General features: G+C 49.0%; 2 protein-coding genes across 2 annotated transcripts in view; both read left to right on the top strand.

Annotated features, from left to right (window-relative positions):
* Krt79 (keratin 79) overlaps positions 1 to 15,673 on the top strand; it is an 88,538-nt gene that overhangs the window by 16,358 nt on the left and 56,507 nt on the right. The gene's annotated exons all lie outside the window — the stretch shown is intronic.
* LOC127226119 (keratin, type II cytoskeletal 4) lies at positions 1,496 to 7,526 on the top strand. The gene is made up of 9 exons (XM_051189978.1): positions 1,496 to 2,057; positions 3,262 to 3,476; positions 4,332 to 4,392; positions 4,681 to 4,776; positions 5,304 to 5,468; positions 5,616 to 5,741; positions 6,309 to 6,529; positions 6,731 to 6,765; positions 6,861 to 7,526. The coding sequence occupies exons 1-9, from the start codon at positions 1,554 to 1,556 to the stop codon at positions 7,037 to 7,039; spliced, it is 1,602 nt and encodes a 533-aa protein (XP_051045935.1). The 5' UTR covers positions 1,496 to 1,553; the 3' UTR covers positions 7,040 to 7,526.

Here is a 15,673-nt window from a genome sequence, read left to right as displayed (position 1 = left end):
TTCCAGCAAACACTGGGGGCAAAGGGAAAGGAAGCACCTGTCTGCTCTGCCATGCTCACTGGCTCCAGCTTTCTGTACACATCTGGGCTCCAGCCCTCCCTGTCTGACTCCAGCCCTCCTAACCTCAGAGTATGTTTACTGTGACAAGCTAGCCAGTGGCAGGGCAGAGGAGAGAGGAGAGCCGGGAGGACTGCTGGCCAGCCTGGTCTTCTCTGTAGCTCCATCCCTAAGGCCTGAACCATGCTCACCCTCTGCCCCAGCGGCTACCCTGGGTTCTTTGTGTATCAGGGAAGCTTTTGGGGAACATGTTTCTTTGACATATGGTGGTTTAAGCCTGGAGGGTTATCTAGGTTGCTGGTGGCTCCTTCTTATATCTAGGTCATTTCCTCAGTGATGGATGGAGGAGAGGACACAGATGCATTGGATTTCTGAGTGCCTGGGCAGGATGAGGCCTCTTGGCCTCCTACTTACTGGGCACCTTGTCTTATCAACTATGCACAGACACATGTCTTGTTTTACAAATGAGTTATCTGGGTTCAGAGGGTCAGGTGACCACCCTAGGGCTGCACAGCTACTTACTGAGAATTGGGTAGAGTCTGATATAGGTCAGTTAGGAGGAACCTAAGTTCTAGGAGTAAAACTAGGATTTTGCATCTTATACATGTTTGGGAGGAGGGGCACTGAATTATCACCATTCAGTCAAAGCAGTTCCCAGCATGGAGAATGTAAGGACCGTCTTTCCAGAATTCTGGATCACATTGGAAAAACCAAATGTGCTATGTTCTGGGGAAGCTCAGTGAGCCCAATGGTGTCTGCAGGCCTCATGGTGAAATCCCAGAGAAAAGCTCCTTTGGGTCTTTCTTGGAAAGGTTGGAATTGTAAGAGAAGAGCCTTGATTCCTAAGTGAACACAGGGCCAAGAACACACGGAGGATAAGAATGACAGATATAAAGTCTGAGAGCCGCTGTGACAGTTCATAGGGTACGCATCCATGATCACGATCTCACTTGTCTTCAGAGGAAAGGTAAATATTTGTATTCTTTCTTTCTTATGAGTACTGAGGCTGGGCTCAAAGAGCTGCTTGCTCGGGTCAGGGCGTGTAGCCTGTCAGTGGCAGGCTGTGCCCTGGAACCCAGTTTTCTTAGGTTCCAGAGTCTGTGGCATAAAACTAGGGGTGACAGGGCTATGTGTCTGGAGCAGGAGCCCCATGAGGCTGGCCAGGAAGGTGGGAGGGCAGTGGGACTCTGCAAGGCTGAGCCGGGTGGGCCATGATGCAGCAGGCCCTAGGGCACTGGCTCAGGGAGGGGATGAGACCGTAAGCCGTGCCCTCCCAGTGACTTCTGTAGGTGTGTTTAGTGACATGCTCAGCAGGTGCAAGAAAGATGGGCCTGTGCCAAAGGCCCAGCCCAGGGATGTTTCGGATTTTTCCCTTTATGCCCCTGAAACCAAGCCCTGCTGCTCCAGCCCATATAAGCTACAAGGGCCAAGGGCTCTGGCATTCACCACCTGGCCCTTCTCTTCTACGCTCATCACAGCTGCCTTCTCTCTCAGCCATGATTGCCAGACAGCAAAGTGTCCGCGGAGCCTCCCGGGGCTTTAGCAGTGGTTCAGCCATTGCCAGTGGTGTCAAGCGGGTGGCCTTCAGCTCGGCCTCCATGTCTGGGGGTGCAGGCCGATGCTCCTCTGGAGGCTTCGGCAGCAGGAGTCTCTACAATCTCGGGGGTCACAAGAGTATCTCCATGAGCGTGGCTGGGTCCTGCCAAGGCGGTGGCTATGGTGGAGCCGGAGGCTTCGGTGTGGGAGGCTTTGGTGCCGGAGGCTTCGGTGCCGGGTTTGGTGCTGGTGGCTTTGGCGGCGGCTTCGGAGGCTCCTTCAATGGTCGAGGTGGACCTGGCTTCCCTGTCTGTCCTGCTGGAGGTATTCAGGAAGTTACCATCAACCAGAGCCTGCTGACACCTCTTCAGGTGGAGATTGACCCAGAGATACAGAGAGTTCGCACAGAAGAGCGTGAGCAGATCAAGACCCTCAACAACAAATTTGCTTCCTTCATTGACAAGGCGAGTGAGCCTGACATGTGCAGAGGGTGGTGGGAGTGAGGCCTGGGCCCTGAGGCTTAGCCAGGAGGTCATCTCATACCCACTTCTGTCTCCGGGTAAAACTTCTCATTTCTGAAACTTCTTGAAGCACTGAGGGGATGCTCTTTGCTTTTTCTAGCCCAGCTTCTGGTTTCATGAAAGATCTGGAGATCCTGTTGTGTAGGTTCAATTGTGGCCCTGCATCATGGAGTCTAGTTACTCAAAGATCTACAGCTAGGGACCAGTGTGGTGTTCCTGCCCATGCTGTTCTAGGTGGCTGTGCATCAAGGTGTTGGTTCCTTTAGGTGCTTGAGGCAAGTGTGAACCACCTTGAAGAAAATGTGGGGTAAACTTGCTCTTCCCACTGGCTTGAATAAGCCTACAGTAGCTGGTAGAGGTTTTACTGTCACCCCAGGAATACAGACTCAAGCGACAGATGGAGAGCTCTTGGTGCTTTCTTGCCTCCATCTTCTTTTCATCTCACCCTTTGGGTTTAGAAGCGGGGACTCTCATTAATTGTGTGTAACATGGAGCAGCTCTGCTAGGCCACTCCTCTGGTTGGCCTGGCTAGGTGCTCTAGAGAGGGGAAGGCCCTAGGGCATCCTTGCCAGGGTGGATTCTACCTGAATCTCAGAACATGTGAGGACTTAGTTGGTACAGACTGAGAAGACGAGGGTTTCCCGTGTAGATCATGTTGGCTTCAAACTCATTGTCCTCCTGCCGTAGCCTCCTGAGTGCTGGCTCACACAGGCACACCACAACACTTAGCTTATTTTCAAAGTCTTCAGTAAATGTGTCTGTTCTTCACTGTGGGTCAGGGTCCCTTGAATGTCAGCAACTGCCACCTTGCTTGTACCTCTTGGTCTTACTTGATTTAATTGTTTCAAATCAGACATTTCTGTTCTGTAGCCCAGCAACCTGGACCTTGGTCTGCTGTGGCTAGAAAGCTGTACCTGCCACGCCATCAGCCCTACACTGTGTTCTCCAAGCTGTGTGTTCCTCAGGCAATGATGGGACCAGTAGCATGCTTGTCATGATGGTGTCCTGGGCTTGCAATGTGGTGGCCCAACTTAGGTGACTCTTAGGTGGTTTGGCTGCCTGGACTACCTAGGCTGGTGCTGGCCTTAGATACCCTTCCGCTGAAGCTTCTGGCCTTTACTAGTGGCTTGTGTCTTTTTTCACACAGGTGCGATTTTTAGAGCAACAGAACAAGGTTCTAGAGACCAAATGGAACCTGCTCCAGCAGCAGACAACCACCACATCCCCCAGAAGCCTGGATCCTTTCTTTGAGACTTATATCAATGCCCTGAGGAAGCATCTGGACTCTTTGACCAATGACAAAGGGCGCCTACAGTCAGAGCTGAAGCTCATGCAGGACAGTGTGGAGGACTTCAAGACCAAGTACGTGGAGAGATGGAGGGCTGGCCCACATCTAGGCTCCTCTTCAGTGGTCTGGGACTTCAGGCTCGGGGAATTCAAAGCTGGTTGAAAGTTCCTCTAAGCCAACTTTTATATCCAAATGGTGACATTTTCACAGGCAGAGGCCAAGTAACCACCAGTTGACTTAATCAGTGATCAATTTAGGTCCCTGGGTTTTCTGGGCACAAAGAAGTTCAGAAATAAAATGGATCAATAGCAGTATAAGCCTGGTCATAGATTGGAACACAGATTAGTATATAGATTGGAAAGAGATGGAGTCAACTCAATACTGATTTGTGTGTGTGTGTGTGTGTGTGTGTGTGTGTGTGTGTGTGTGTTTGTATGTGACCTTAGGTGAGTTTCTTAAAATCTCTGGGCTTTTGCTTTTTTAGTCTTTAATAGGGTAGTATTCTTACCTTATGGCTTGTGAGAATTGAATGGAATAGGGAGTGGGAACAGAGCAAGTAGAACACATAGTGGACAAGCAATACACAGTAGCTTTACTTTTGCTCTCTGTAAGATGGGGCTGAAGAAACGAGCACATGGAGAAAAGAGAACTGGAGTGTTTGCCTAGAATTTAGCATCAGGATAATCTTTCCAATGATCTAATCTGACCACTGAGCTGAAGTTTCCCTCACATCTTGTCCCCCAATACTCTTTCCATGCTTGTTTTTATGTCCCTGAATAAACAGGGCCAAGGCGTTAGCCTCATGGGTAGTACACTTGAGTGCTGCTCGTGATCTGGACGTTTCCAAACTCTTAGATGTTTGGGAACAAGCAGTGTACCTTGGAAAAATTGCTCATGGTGGCCCTCTGTCTTCCTGTCCCTACCCCCAGGTATGAAGACGAGATCAACAAGCGCACAGCTGCAGAGAATGACTTTGTGGTCCTCAAGAAAGTAAGCCGGGAAGGATGCAGGAAGAGCTTGTAGCATTCCCCCTTGTTGGAAGTGGCCCTTGGATTAAGTCATGTGTTTAGCCCATCTCTGCCTATCCTTATCTTTCTTGGCTCTGTCTGGGATTGTGGTATCAAAGAGAGTGGGTAATGGGGTGAGATTTAAAAGGAAGTAAGTGTGTGAAGAAAATCTATCTAGACAGTGAACTTTGTGTATTCTGATGACTTTAGTGGCCCTTACCTCTTTCCCCCTCTTCATCCTCCTCCTTTTTCTCCTCTTCTACCTCCATAGGATGTGGATGCTGCCTACATGATCAAGGTGGATTTAGAGGCCAAGGTGGACAGCCTTAAGGACGAGATCAACTTCTTGAGGGTCCTCTATGAAGCGGTGAGGTCTCCATCCTCCGTTTAGAGGAGGGAAACCCCTATCTATAAGGCTGTGGGTTAGAAGTCATGGTTCTTAATAAATTCCAACAATTTATATCAAGGCAGTGGGTTCTTGGCAAGGTCATAGAGAGAAAAGACTAGAGTGAATCTAGAGAATCAGTGGAGAGTTTCTCAGGACCAGATGTCCTAGAAGAGGATTTATAGCTGGAGGTTGCATGGGGGAGAAGTCACTGCTACCCATCATGTTTCCATTAGATTGCCTTCCACCCAACATATAGAACCTCTGCCTCATTATACATAGAACATTCATGTTTTAGGGATCAATAGGGACTAGAACCATTGTTTTTCTGTTCAGAGATGACACCAACTGTTAATTTCTCTCTCTTCCTTCTCCCTACACATGGGGACTATTAACTCTTCTTCCTTTAAACCCATTTCACAGTCATTTCCATGGAAATGGGAGGATGGTGTCAGAGGTCAGGGAAGGCTAGCTCTACTGGGGTCTGATGTGAGACATGGATCTTGTAGGAGCTGTCCCAGATGCAGACACATGTCTCAGACACATCTGTGGTGCTGTCCATGGATAACAACCGGAATCTGGACCTGGACGGCATCATCGCAGAGGTCCGAGCCCAATATGAGGAGATTGCCCAGAGGAGTAAGGCTGAGGTCGAGTCCTGGTACCAGACGAAGGTAGGTGTATGAGATGAGTGGATCCTCTAGGTACCATTGATCCTTATTTGACCTGGGATCTCATGTATTTGGTATTACCTTTCCATCTGTGGTTTCCCTCACTGGGTCTGCTATGCAATCTTAAGGCCCTGTTCCCTTGGGTATCAGGTCCAGCAGCTCCAGATCTCAGCTGACCAACATGGAGATAACCTGAAGAGCACCAAGAATGAGATCTCAGAACTCAACAGGATGATCCAGAGGCTGCGGGCAGAGATTGAGAACATCAAGAAGCAGGTGGGTGTGGGTGCCTTTATGGGGGAACAAACAGATAAAGCACTAGGCTATGAGATGCTATGCTTGTCTATAAGGCCTTTATCCCTTATGATACCAACCACACATATCTCCTCAACATGTCTTGTTTAGTTTGATTGATATCCCAAACACAGGGCTCCTGGCTAGTCTTCCCTGGCTTTTGTATATCTTTACCTTGTTGGTCTGGTGAGGTTACAGGTGAACTCAGTGGTCTTGCTATATACCTACATGGATGTATTCTGTCTGGAAGGAATGGGATTCTTTTTTTTTTTTTTTCCTGAGACAGGGTTTCTCTATGTAACCCTGCCTGCCCTGGGACTTGCTCTGTAGACCAGGATAGCCTCTAACTCAGAGATCCACCTGCCTCTGCCTCCTGAGTGCTGGGATTAAAGGCAGTTAGGAATGGGACTCTTGAGTCTGGAAATGTGGGGAGAAGAATGACCAAAATTCTAACATCTTAACCAAGGGAGGCTGGCTCAGGAGGAGAAATAGGTATGAAGTTTTTAAAAGTAGGGAACTGATGTTGCTCATCAATGTCCCTGCCCACAGTGCCAGACTCTGCAGACATCCGTGGCTGATGCAGAGCAGCGTGGAGAGACGGCTCTCCAAGATGCCCACAGCAAACGTACAGAGCTGGAGGGCGCCCTGCAGAAGGCCAAGGAGGACCTGGCCCGGCTGCTGCGTGACTACCAGGCTCTCATGAATGTCAAGCTGGCCCTGGATATAGAGATTGCCACTTACCGCAAGCTGCTGGAGGGCGAGGAGTGCAGGTAAGGGAGGCTTGGGTTTGGGACTCAGGACTTCTTGACTCGGTGCTGTTCTGGTACTTTCTGACCAGGACCATCAGAGCATAGGTTGACATTCTGCTGTTACTGTGTGGCTGCTCAAGGCTGAGATAAGCATATGGTATCTTCATGCTGAAGGAGGTGGGGTTCTATTCTGCCTGGCTCATGGTTCTCTCTCCCTAACAGGATGTCTGGAGAATGCCAGAGTGCTGTGAGCATCTGTAAGTACTTTTCCCACCATGCCATCTATTCCTCTGGGTCTGAGTCAGGGAGTGCTGGAACTGAGAATAACTGTGAACTTTGTTTCTTCTTCCAGCGGTCGTTGGTGGCAGTGCCAGCATTGGCGGGAGTGCTGGCATCGGCCTTGGCCTGGGTAGTGGTTTTGGTTCTGGTTCCGGTTCTGGAAGTGGCTTTGGGTTTGGTGGTGGTGTCTATGGCAGTTCTGGTACCAAGATCACTGGTACCACCACCGTGACCAAGAGGTCCCAGCGATAGAAGAGATGGGGTCCTGATGGCCCTGAGTCCGGCAGGGTCAGCCATTGTTGGTGTCTCTGTGCTTCCTTCATCTCCACTCTCCTTCCCGGCGTCCATCGTGTCAGAGTCTCCTCCCCTCTGCCCCGGTCTCTCAGTTACAGGATGATCTTCTTGGCTGTGGCGTGGCTTCTGCTCTTTTGAAGCTGGGTAGCTTCTTTTCAATTTGGGCCTTGTGACCCCCTGCAATGGGAGGGGTGTCTGATTTCACCCCAATGGACAGAGGGGATGAAGATCATCAGGAGCTCCTTCTTCAAAACTATCAGGTCACATGCGGCCCTTCAGTCACACCACCTTCTACCAGATCCTGGACATCCATCTGCTACAATTATGCTCATTCTCTACCACCTGGCAGCAATGGGCTCTGCAAGGTTCAAACAAAGACTGCTTGGTGTCCCCTTCAACCCTGCTCATCTCTGTTTCATCCCCAATAAAATGCTTTTGTCATTCATTCCGAGTATTTGGTGTTGTGTCCTATGGAGAAGGCTCTAGAAGCCTTAAATAATTTAGGTAAAGGTCCAAGGATCTGTCTGTATAGATCGAGGTTTCTTTCTCAGGTTCTCATTTACAAGGCATGGAAAATACTGCTGGCAGAGATGCAGGATACTGACTCAAAGGCTGCTTAGAGGGCAGGAGAACATGTTCACAAAACCCCTAATTTTATGAAAGATGCTTGTTTTAGGATGACCTGGGATAGGATATCTCAGTGTGGAACCTGGGATAAGCCTGGAGGAACAGTCTGAGTCTGGAGGTATACAGGGGATCCGATAGTCTAGTACCTTTACTGTATACAGAACATGAAACTTAGGGCATACCATGGATTCATTGTCTAGCAAGAACTCTTTAGTTCTTATTTGCTGGTGTCTGGGATCCAACCCAAGGCCCTGCAAATGCCTTGTGTGGTCTCTGAGCTACAGCCCCAGCAGAGGCCTTCCTGTGCTATGTAGTTCTATGCTTGGGATGTCAATGGACCCGAGAGGCTTTCAGGAAATTGTTCTGAGAACCAACAAGTTCATGAATGTTGGATAGAGGGGAGCAGGCACTTTCAGAGTTGGAAGGCTTTGCTGACTTCTCAACCTCCTTGGGCTAACTAGACTTCAGTCTGGGCTGCTGTCCCTGAGAAGGGGGGGCGGAGATGGTAGAGACAGGCAGACCTTCTGGAGCAAGGAGGGGGATCACTTCTTGATTAGGGTGTCCCTGGAGAGTCTGTTTGGTGCAGTGCTGTAGGGGGAGAGGGCTTGATTTGGCCTTTGATAACAACATGTTTCAGTTTGGGGCCTGGAACACTTTTTACCACCCACTTCCTAAAAACAGACAGACTACACAGCTTCTGTTTGCAGCCTGAACCAATCCTTCCCATGGTAAGTGTCATCTGTTTCCTTGAACTCTGGCCTGATGGTGCAGTGTGTGTGTGTGTGTGTGTGTGTGTGTGTGTGTGTGTGTGTGTGTGTGTGGATGTAGAAAGGTTTTTGCCTATGTCTGGATTTACCTGTGGGGCCCTCAAGCAAACCCTGAGGCCATATGGGGTTTCTCTCCCCCTGGGATAGATCAGAGAGCATTAATCTGGAGTTGTGTTCTTGGGAGAGGTTCCTGGCTAAGAGAGATCTTTTTGGAGCCCAGCCCTGATCTCTCCATTGTCTGTCCTGGGCTTGCTGCCCTATGTGTCATGTGTGTTGGGTCAGAGCAGGAAGCATTTGTAGACTTTGAGCCTGTTAAGTGGCTTCCATTTCTTCCCCCATTGTACCCTACCCCTGGGAAAATGCCCACTCAGCTCTATTTTGAGTTTCTAGGGTGGGGTAGAGGAGTTAAGGGTTGAGAGTGAGGGCAAAGCTCTTGACTCTGCTACCGGAAGACCGCAGGCTGCCCTTCTCATGCTTCTGCTTAGGAGGAGTGTGGCATTGGCCAGCCCATGGGGCTCTAGGTCTGCCTGGCCTCTGCAAGGGCCGTTAATGATCTAGTCCACTGAGGCTGCTACAGATGAGATGCATGAAAGTGTGTCTTAGAGCCAATGTGGCTGTGTGAAGAGGCCTGGCTGCCAGAGTCTTTGTATTTTGTTGATAGAAGACTCCTGTCTTTCATAAAAGAGGAAAAACAAGGTGGAGTGGTGGTATATACTGTAATCTCTATGATGAGGAAGCTGAGACAGAGCAGTGCTGAAGGTTCCAGGCCCATCAGGGCTACATGGAAAGATTGGTTTCAAAAACCAATCAATCAATAAACCCAGCACACAGCAAACAAGTAACAACAACAAAACCAGAGAAAGAAAAAAGGAAGGAAGGAAGGAAGGTTGGAAGGAGAGAAAATGTTAACGTGGTCTGTTCTGAGTAGTCAGTAGTTTAGCCAGGGAAAGGCGAGGTCAAGGGGAAGAAGAACCATGGGCATCTATTAAGAGCTTTGGCATGTTAAGGTTGGGAGTGAACCCTATGCATGACGAGAAGCATCTGAGGACAGGAGTGTGGCTAGGATGCCCAGGGCCCAGGCTCACTTGACCTCCCATCATTGCTTCCAGAGTCTTGGATTTGACACTTGATGATTCAAAGACGCCAGATAAATAAAGGCAGGAGCCCTGGCTATACTGGAACTCACTCTGTAACCCATGTAACCCAGGCTGGCCTCAAACTTAGAGATCTGCCTGCCTCTGCCTGCTGAGTACTGGGATTAAAGGCATGCACCACCACACTGGGCTTCTGAGAAATGTTTTTGACTGTTACCTGCCAACCACTCCTCTATCCACCCATCCACACCCCCATCTGTTCATCATTTCAACAAATAGCCCAGAAGCCCTGGCTGGATTCATCATGATATCATTTCTGTATGTTTGCCTTTTAGTGGTTGTTGAGTAAAGGGTGATGGGATGAACCAACAAATTGCTGTTGTCTGATTGCCCAGTCTGTGCTAGACAATGGGGACCCTGATACAAAAGGAATTAGACGAGTCTTTGGGGAGATTTTGGTGTAGATGGTTATGTCTGTATCTCAATGACTTAGTGGCCAAATAGACAGATGAGTGCCATTGGGAGCTACAAACCAGAGTAATGGCTGTCCAGGGGAAGTGAGATGATTTCCAGTCTTGGGAGAGAGCTTGGAAACACCAGAAAGTGTCACACAGGCGATGATATTTAAGGGCCAGAGTGCCAGAGAGGGTTAAGTATTGTAATTTAAAAAGCATCATGAGAAAGAAAGGTACTGTGCTGTAGAGCTCACATGGAGGATTGTTTTTTTAATTAGGGGAAAGGGAATGAGAAAAGGAGAGAGGGGAGGGGGAAGACTGGCCTCTGGGGACAGGGAGGCAGAGAAGCAGAAAAGGAGGGAGAGGGAAAGAGAGAGAAAGATATATGGGCAGGGCACTTTAAAAAGGGAACATGGTAAATATGTACAGGCAGTGCTCTTAGTGGTTTCAGCTGAGGACATATTCCGCTGTCAGGATCCCAAGGGCAGACCAGCACAGATTCCTGAATACTAACAATAAGTGCTCTCCCAGCAGGACCCTTAGAACTCCCAGGGAAGCCTGTTCTTCAGAAAGTCTGTGAATGGGCTGCACTGTGCTGAACCTCAATGCTGGGTCTTCCTTAGGTCTCTTTGGGTAGATTTTGAGTACACCCTTTCTCCAAGCTGTACTCTGATAGGTGACAGTGTCTCTCCCATCTCCTGGTGTTCTCTTGAGCACCTATGGGCTCAAGGGAACAGGGCTTCCCTTGGCAATGCAGCCTGTGGATACCCTTTCTGTGTTGGTTTGTGGGAGGCCACAGGCACAGACAGCTCAAGACAGATGAGGCTGATGCAGAGGAGGGTGTAGCCTGAGTAAGGAGTATAACTTGGGGAGTCCTGGGGACAGATGTATTACCCAGGGCATTTCAGACTTTAAGAGGGTGTTGAGAGCCATGATAGACATCTGAAAGCACCATGGAGAAGAGATTCAAGGAAGACTCCTGGAGGAAGTGACTCTTGTCTAGAAATATGAGCCAAGGAAGCTGCCAAATGAAAGGGGTGTGGACCTGGAGCTGTGGAAGGGCCCAAGGGTGAGGGGCTTCTCAGCAGCAAGAACACCAGAGTGAAATCTTCCAGATGTGGCTCAGGGCAGAGTATGACTAAGCCCAAACCAGCCTGGAGATGGACAAAGAGTAGAAGCAGGGCTGTGGAGGACTCTAATTTGGCTAATGGGCCAACATGTTTGGAGCTTGGGCTTGTGTCCTGAGACTAAAAGTAAGCCCAAACAAGGTGTCTGGATAGGCAGGCCCAGGAAGAGAGGAGGAGGTCCTCCAAGGGCTGGCCTGGAGGTCCAGGTCCTGCTTTGGGCATGAGTACCCTCTCCCCTTCTCTGCAGCCTAGTGGCTGCTTGGCGACTTTTCCACTCTTGTTCACTCTTTGGATTAAGAGGTTCCTGGTCACCCCCTTGTCTCCTGACAGAAATGTTCCTTGTTCTTCACAATATTTCTTTAACATTCTCAATACCATCTATATGCTAGGGGCCTTGGGTGGCTGTTTCTAATCTCTTTAGACTACTTCCAGTGATCACGGCCACCTGAGTCCTTCCTACCACACTCATACCCTCCATATTAGGTCCAATTGAGACCTTCCACCCAGTTCTTTAGTAGAGAGAGATCCTTACAAATAACTCATGGAAAAATAATTGTAGATTTTTTTTTTAACTCTCTCTTCTCCAGGTTAAATGATTGCATCAAGATTTTTCTACCTCCTCCTTCCTCTTTTGTTTCAACCATGTAGCTAGTAAGTTCCTGAGGTCTTTCCAGAACTTCCTGAGAGGGCAACTGTTGTTGAGGAACTCTTCAGGGGCAAGGTCTGGTGGGATACCAGACACAGCACTTGTTTAATCGCAGAAATCTCACCAAGGCAATCTCCAGCTCCCTGCATGAACACAGGGAAACTTCTAAGGCTTTCTGTGCAGCTCGCTCAGCTCATCCCTGCAGGAGGTGGTGGAAGCCAGTTTTGCAAAGATAAGATAAAAGGAAGAAGGGTGGAGTGCCTCTCACCTGTTCCCCCTTGATCCCTGCCCCCTGTCTCCTACAGAGCAGCCAGAGTGCATCTTTCAGTGCCAGCGCAGGTCTGACTCATGTCCCTTTGGTTTAACCTCAGTGGCTCCCCTGTCAGTGAAAAAGCCATGTGGCCCTGTGTGACCTGCCTCCCAGCTCCTCAGACCTCATTTCCGAACCCACTCTCCTTGTTTCAGCCATTGGCCCTTCAGGCTCTCTTCACAGTCCCACTTCAGGGCACTCATGGATTTCTGTTTTGGGGCCCCTCTCTTCCAGATGCCTGCATGCTTGCTCCTCATTGCATTTACTGGGCAGGTCTGCATTTACTGGACACAAGCCTACTACTCTGTGAAACAGTCCCCTTACTATACTTCACCTTTTTTTATTTGTAGATTTATTTATGTGTATGAGTATTGTGCATACATGTTTGTGTGGGTACTATGTACATGCCTGGTGCCCATGTAGATCAGATGATGGGGGAAAGATTCTTTGAACCTTTGAATGGTGTTATGGATGGCTGTGAGCCACCATGTGGTGCTGGGAACTGAACCCGGGTCCCTATAAGGACACGGGTGCTGTTTATCATGGAGCCATTTCTCCATCCCAACCTCTTATTGCCACACCTCTTCCATAGCTTCTTCCTCCTCCTCTTTCCTTTCCTTCCTTCTTCCTCCTCTCCCTTTCACTGATCTTCCTTCTCCTTGCCTTCTGCATCCTAGTCTTCCTCTTCCATCTTCCTTTTTAGACAAGGTTGAGCTACATAGCCCATCCTGACCTAGAACTCATGACCCTCCTGTTTCAGCCTCTCAAGGGTGCTTCCATGCCTTGCTCTTCCATACCATCTCTGCTCTCTGGTGGACGCATCACATGTATTTGCCTACCGTCTGTTCCCTACTAGTGCATAAACTTACACAAGCAGGGTTTTCCTATGTTTTGGTCCTGCATTATTATTTTTTGCTGTTGTTGAATTGATGTTTCCTGTTTCTGGGACTTGGGTTTACACTGGGATAATGACACAACACAGGGAATAAGATAGGAAGCATTAGAGAAACCCTGAGATGCTATATGTCAGTACACATGGTTTCTTTAAGACATGTAAAACAAACGAATATTTGGAGTGTTGGGCTTTGCCAAGGTCTGATCAATGCAGAGACCTGTCAACTTTGAATTTTTTTCCTTATAAGATGGTCACAAGCTAGATAGCTACTCCTCCTGCACTGAGGCTGGGAGGGAAGGAGAGCCCAGGGAGCAGATGATGCTGGTTCCTGGCTTTGACTTTAGGAAAGGGAAGCCACAGTAAGGCCAGTATTTTGCCTCCAAGTTCATTACAAAGCCAGGCACTTTGTGGATACATAACAATCATGTTCTGACTGGAGTAAACTGTGTCACTGCTTGTGGATACCATCCTCCAGGGGTGTGAGTGGGCTCTGCCATCTCCCTCTCACCAAGAAGCCAGAGCATTTACTACTCTTCCACTTCACTTTTCCAGATCTGAGTTTGACTCTGGTGGGTGGGCAGACTAAAGCTGATTCCCTGGTTACAGGTCAAGTGCCTCTTAGCTCATGAAACTGAGAATACTGTGCATGGGGATGGAGCACTGCCAGGCAAGCCTGCCACTTGAACACCCAGCTTATCTTCAAGGTGTGCTTGTGGCTCGGAACAAATTTACTGCATTTTGGTAAAGCCCAGCTCATGAGCTTTTGGGATTAATTGTCTGTCCTTCCCTTGAGCCCCACAGCTGGTCGAATGCATATAAAGAGAGTCATCTTCTCCAGGACTTTATTCCTCTGCATTCTTCTGCCGACTCTTTAGTGTCCCTGCTTGCTTTGCTCACCATGAGCAGACAAGTCTGTAAGACACCTGGTGGTGGGAGCCAGGGCTTCTCTAGCTGGTCAGCTGTGGAATTTGGCAGCACCATAAAGAACTATACAGCTTGCTCTGGGGCAGCCAGTGTAAGGGCTTATGGGATCCGGAGTGGACCACCTGTCTTTGACAGTAGAATCTTCTACAGCCTGGGTAGCAGTAGGCCCATCTCTGTCAGTGTGGCAGCTGGTGGCTCCAAGATTGGTAGACTTGGTGGACTTCTGGGAAGCTACAGCACTGGCTCTGGGAATGGCTTTGGTGTTGGTAGAGGAACAACAGGAGGTGGCATTGGGAGGACTGGTAGCTTTGGATTGTCTGGTGTCTTCAATAGGTCTATACTCTTTGGCTCTGGGGAAATACAGGAAGTGAGCATTGACAAGAGCATCCTGCAGCCCCTCAATGTGGAGATTGACCCCCAGACTGTGGAAATGAAGGTCAAAGGGTATGAACCCATCAAGACCCTCAACGATAAGCTCGCCTCCTTCCTTGACAAGGTAATGAATTTCTGACTCCAATTCCTATACAAGGGACTTTGACTTTGACATTTAGATGCTGTGTAAATGTGTCTGCATGGGCCAGGCTAGAAGGTAAGTGCCTGGGCAGAGCTGTAGGGGTTGGGAAGACATTCAGGACTGATGCTTTTGCTGCTTTAGTCAGGTAGGATGTGCACATGTGTGGAAAGACACAAACACCACCCTGTGCTACTTGTCTGAACCTCTGCTCAAGTCTCCTACCTGGAGCTTTATGTATGTCTGGGCCTGCAGAGCTGGAGTCTGAGGCATCACAGGTCAAGAACGGTCTGACCTAGAACCAAAGCAGTGGGGATGTAAGCCACCCTTTGGGGCTTTTCATGATGCCCTTTCCCTCTGTACTGCAAACTGGGATTTAGAGAGTTCTAAGTTGACCCCTAGACTCAGGGAGTTGTGGGAAGTTGTTGCCTTTTGCACCTCTACTCAACCTCATCTAGAAGGTTGTGTCCCACTTTGTGGCTCATTCTAGCCTGGGACAGTGTACTTGGGCCTATTTTTTCTCTAAGCTGAAAAAGAAGTGACATTGTACTGATGGACATGTCATCTAGGGGTAGTTCTCAATGGGGAGCTGCAGTGACCATGGATTCTGTGATAAAAACACTGCTGCAGAGGAATTTTACAGAGTGCTCTGTGTTTTGGGGAGTCAGGGTCACATTAAAGTCCCCAGAACATCAAGAAGTTCCCTTTATAGGTTTAGAGCTTGTGTGTAGGGATGCTTCCTCTGTGATTTTTCAAACTGTGCTTTACCTTCAGTGCCCTGGTTAATGAACTACCTTACCACAGTTTATGTAGCTACAGGAAGAGGCCAACTTTACATCTGCCTTTAAGCAGGTGGACCACGAGCTAGATGCCAGGACCTACCTCCACTAACTAATGAAGGCCCTCCATGGTTCTGCAATGCTGCCTAACATTACTGCCCCATTGTTCTGTAGGCATGTTTTGTAGAACAACAGAATAAGACCCTGGAGACCGTATGGGGGCTGCTCCAGCAGCAGGGCCCCAGTCCTATCACCAGCACCAACAGCCTTGACTCTCGTTTTGAGAGCTTCATCAGCTCTCTGCAAGTTGAGTTGGATAACATCACTTTGGAGAGAGGCCGCCTGGATTCAGAGCTGAGGAATGTGCAGGGCACAGTGGCAGACTACACAAAGAAGTGAGTGATGAGTGGGAGACAGATGTCATAGGCCACCCCTCCCAGAGTCTTGGTACTTCCTG

This window comes from Phodopus roborovskii, unplaced genomic scaffold (genome assembly GCF_943737965.1).
Source record: "Phodopus roborovskii unplaced genomic scaffold, PHOROB, whole genome shotgun sequence".
NCBI lineage: Eukaryota > Metazoa > Chordata > Mammalia > Rodentia > Cricetidae > Phodopus > Phodopus roborovskii.
The sequence above is the reverse complement of the archived record's forward strand: the minus strand, read 5'-3'. Positions and strand labels throughout refer to the sequence as shown.

Bases quoted from the DNA above. Each gene is read 5' to 3' on its own strand.
- LOC127226119 (XM_051189978.1), top strand. From the start codon at position 1,554: ATGATTGCCAGACAGCAAAGTGTCCGCGGAGCCTCCCGGGGCTTTAGC. The intron at 5,742-6,308 runs GTGGGTGTGGGT...CCCTGCCCACAG, and splicing joins TTGAGAACATCAAGAAGCAG to TGCCAGACTCTGCAGACATC. The intron at 6,530-6,730 runs GTAAGGGAGGCT...TCTCCCTAACAG, and splicing joins CTGGAGGGCGAGGAGTGCAG to GATGTCTGGAGAATGCCAGA.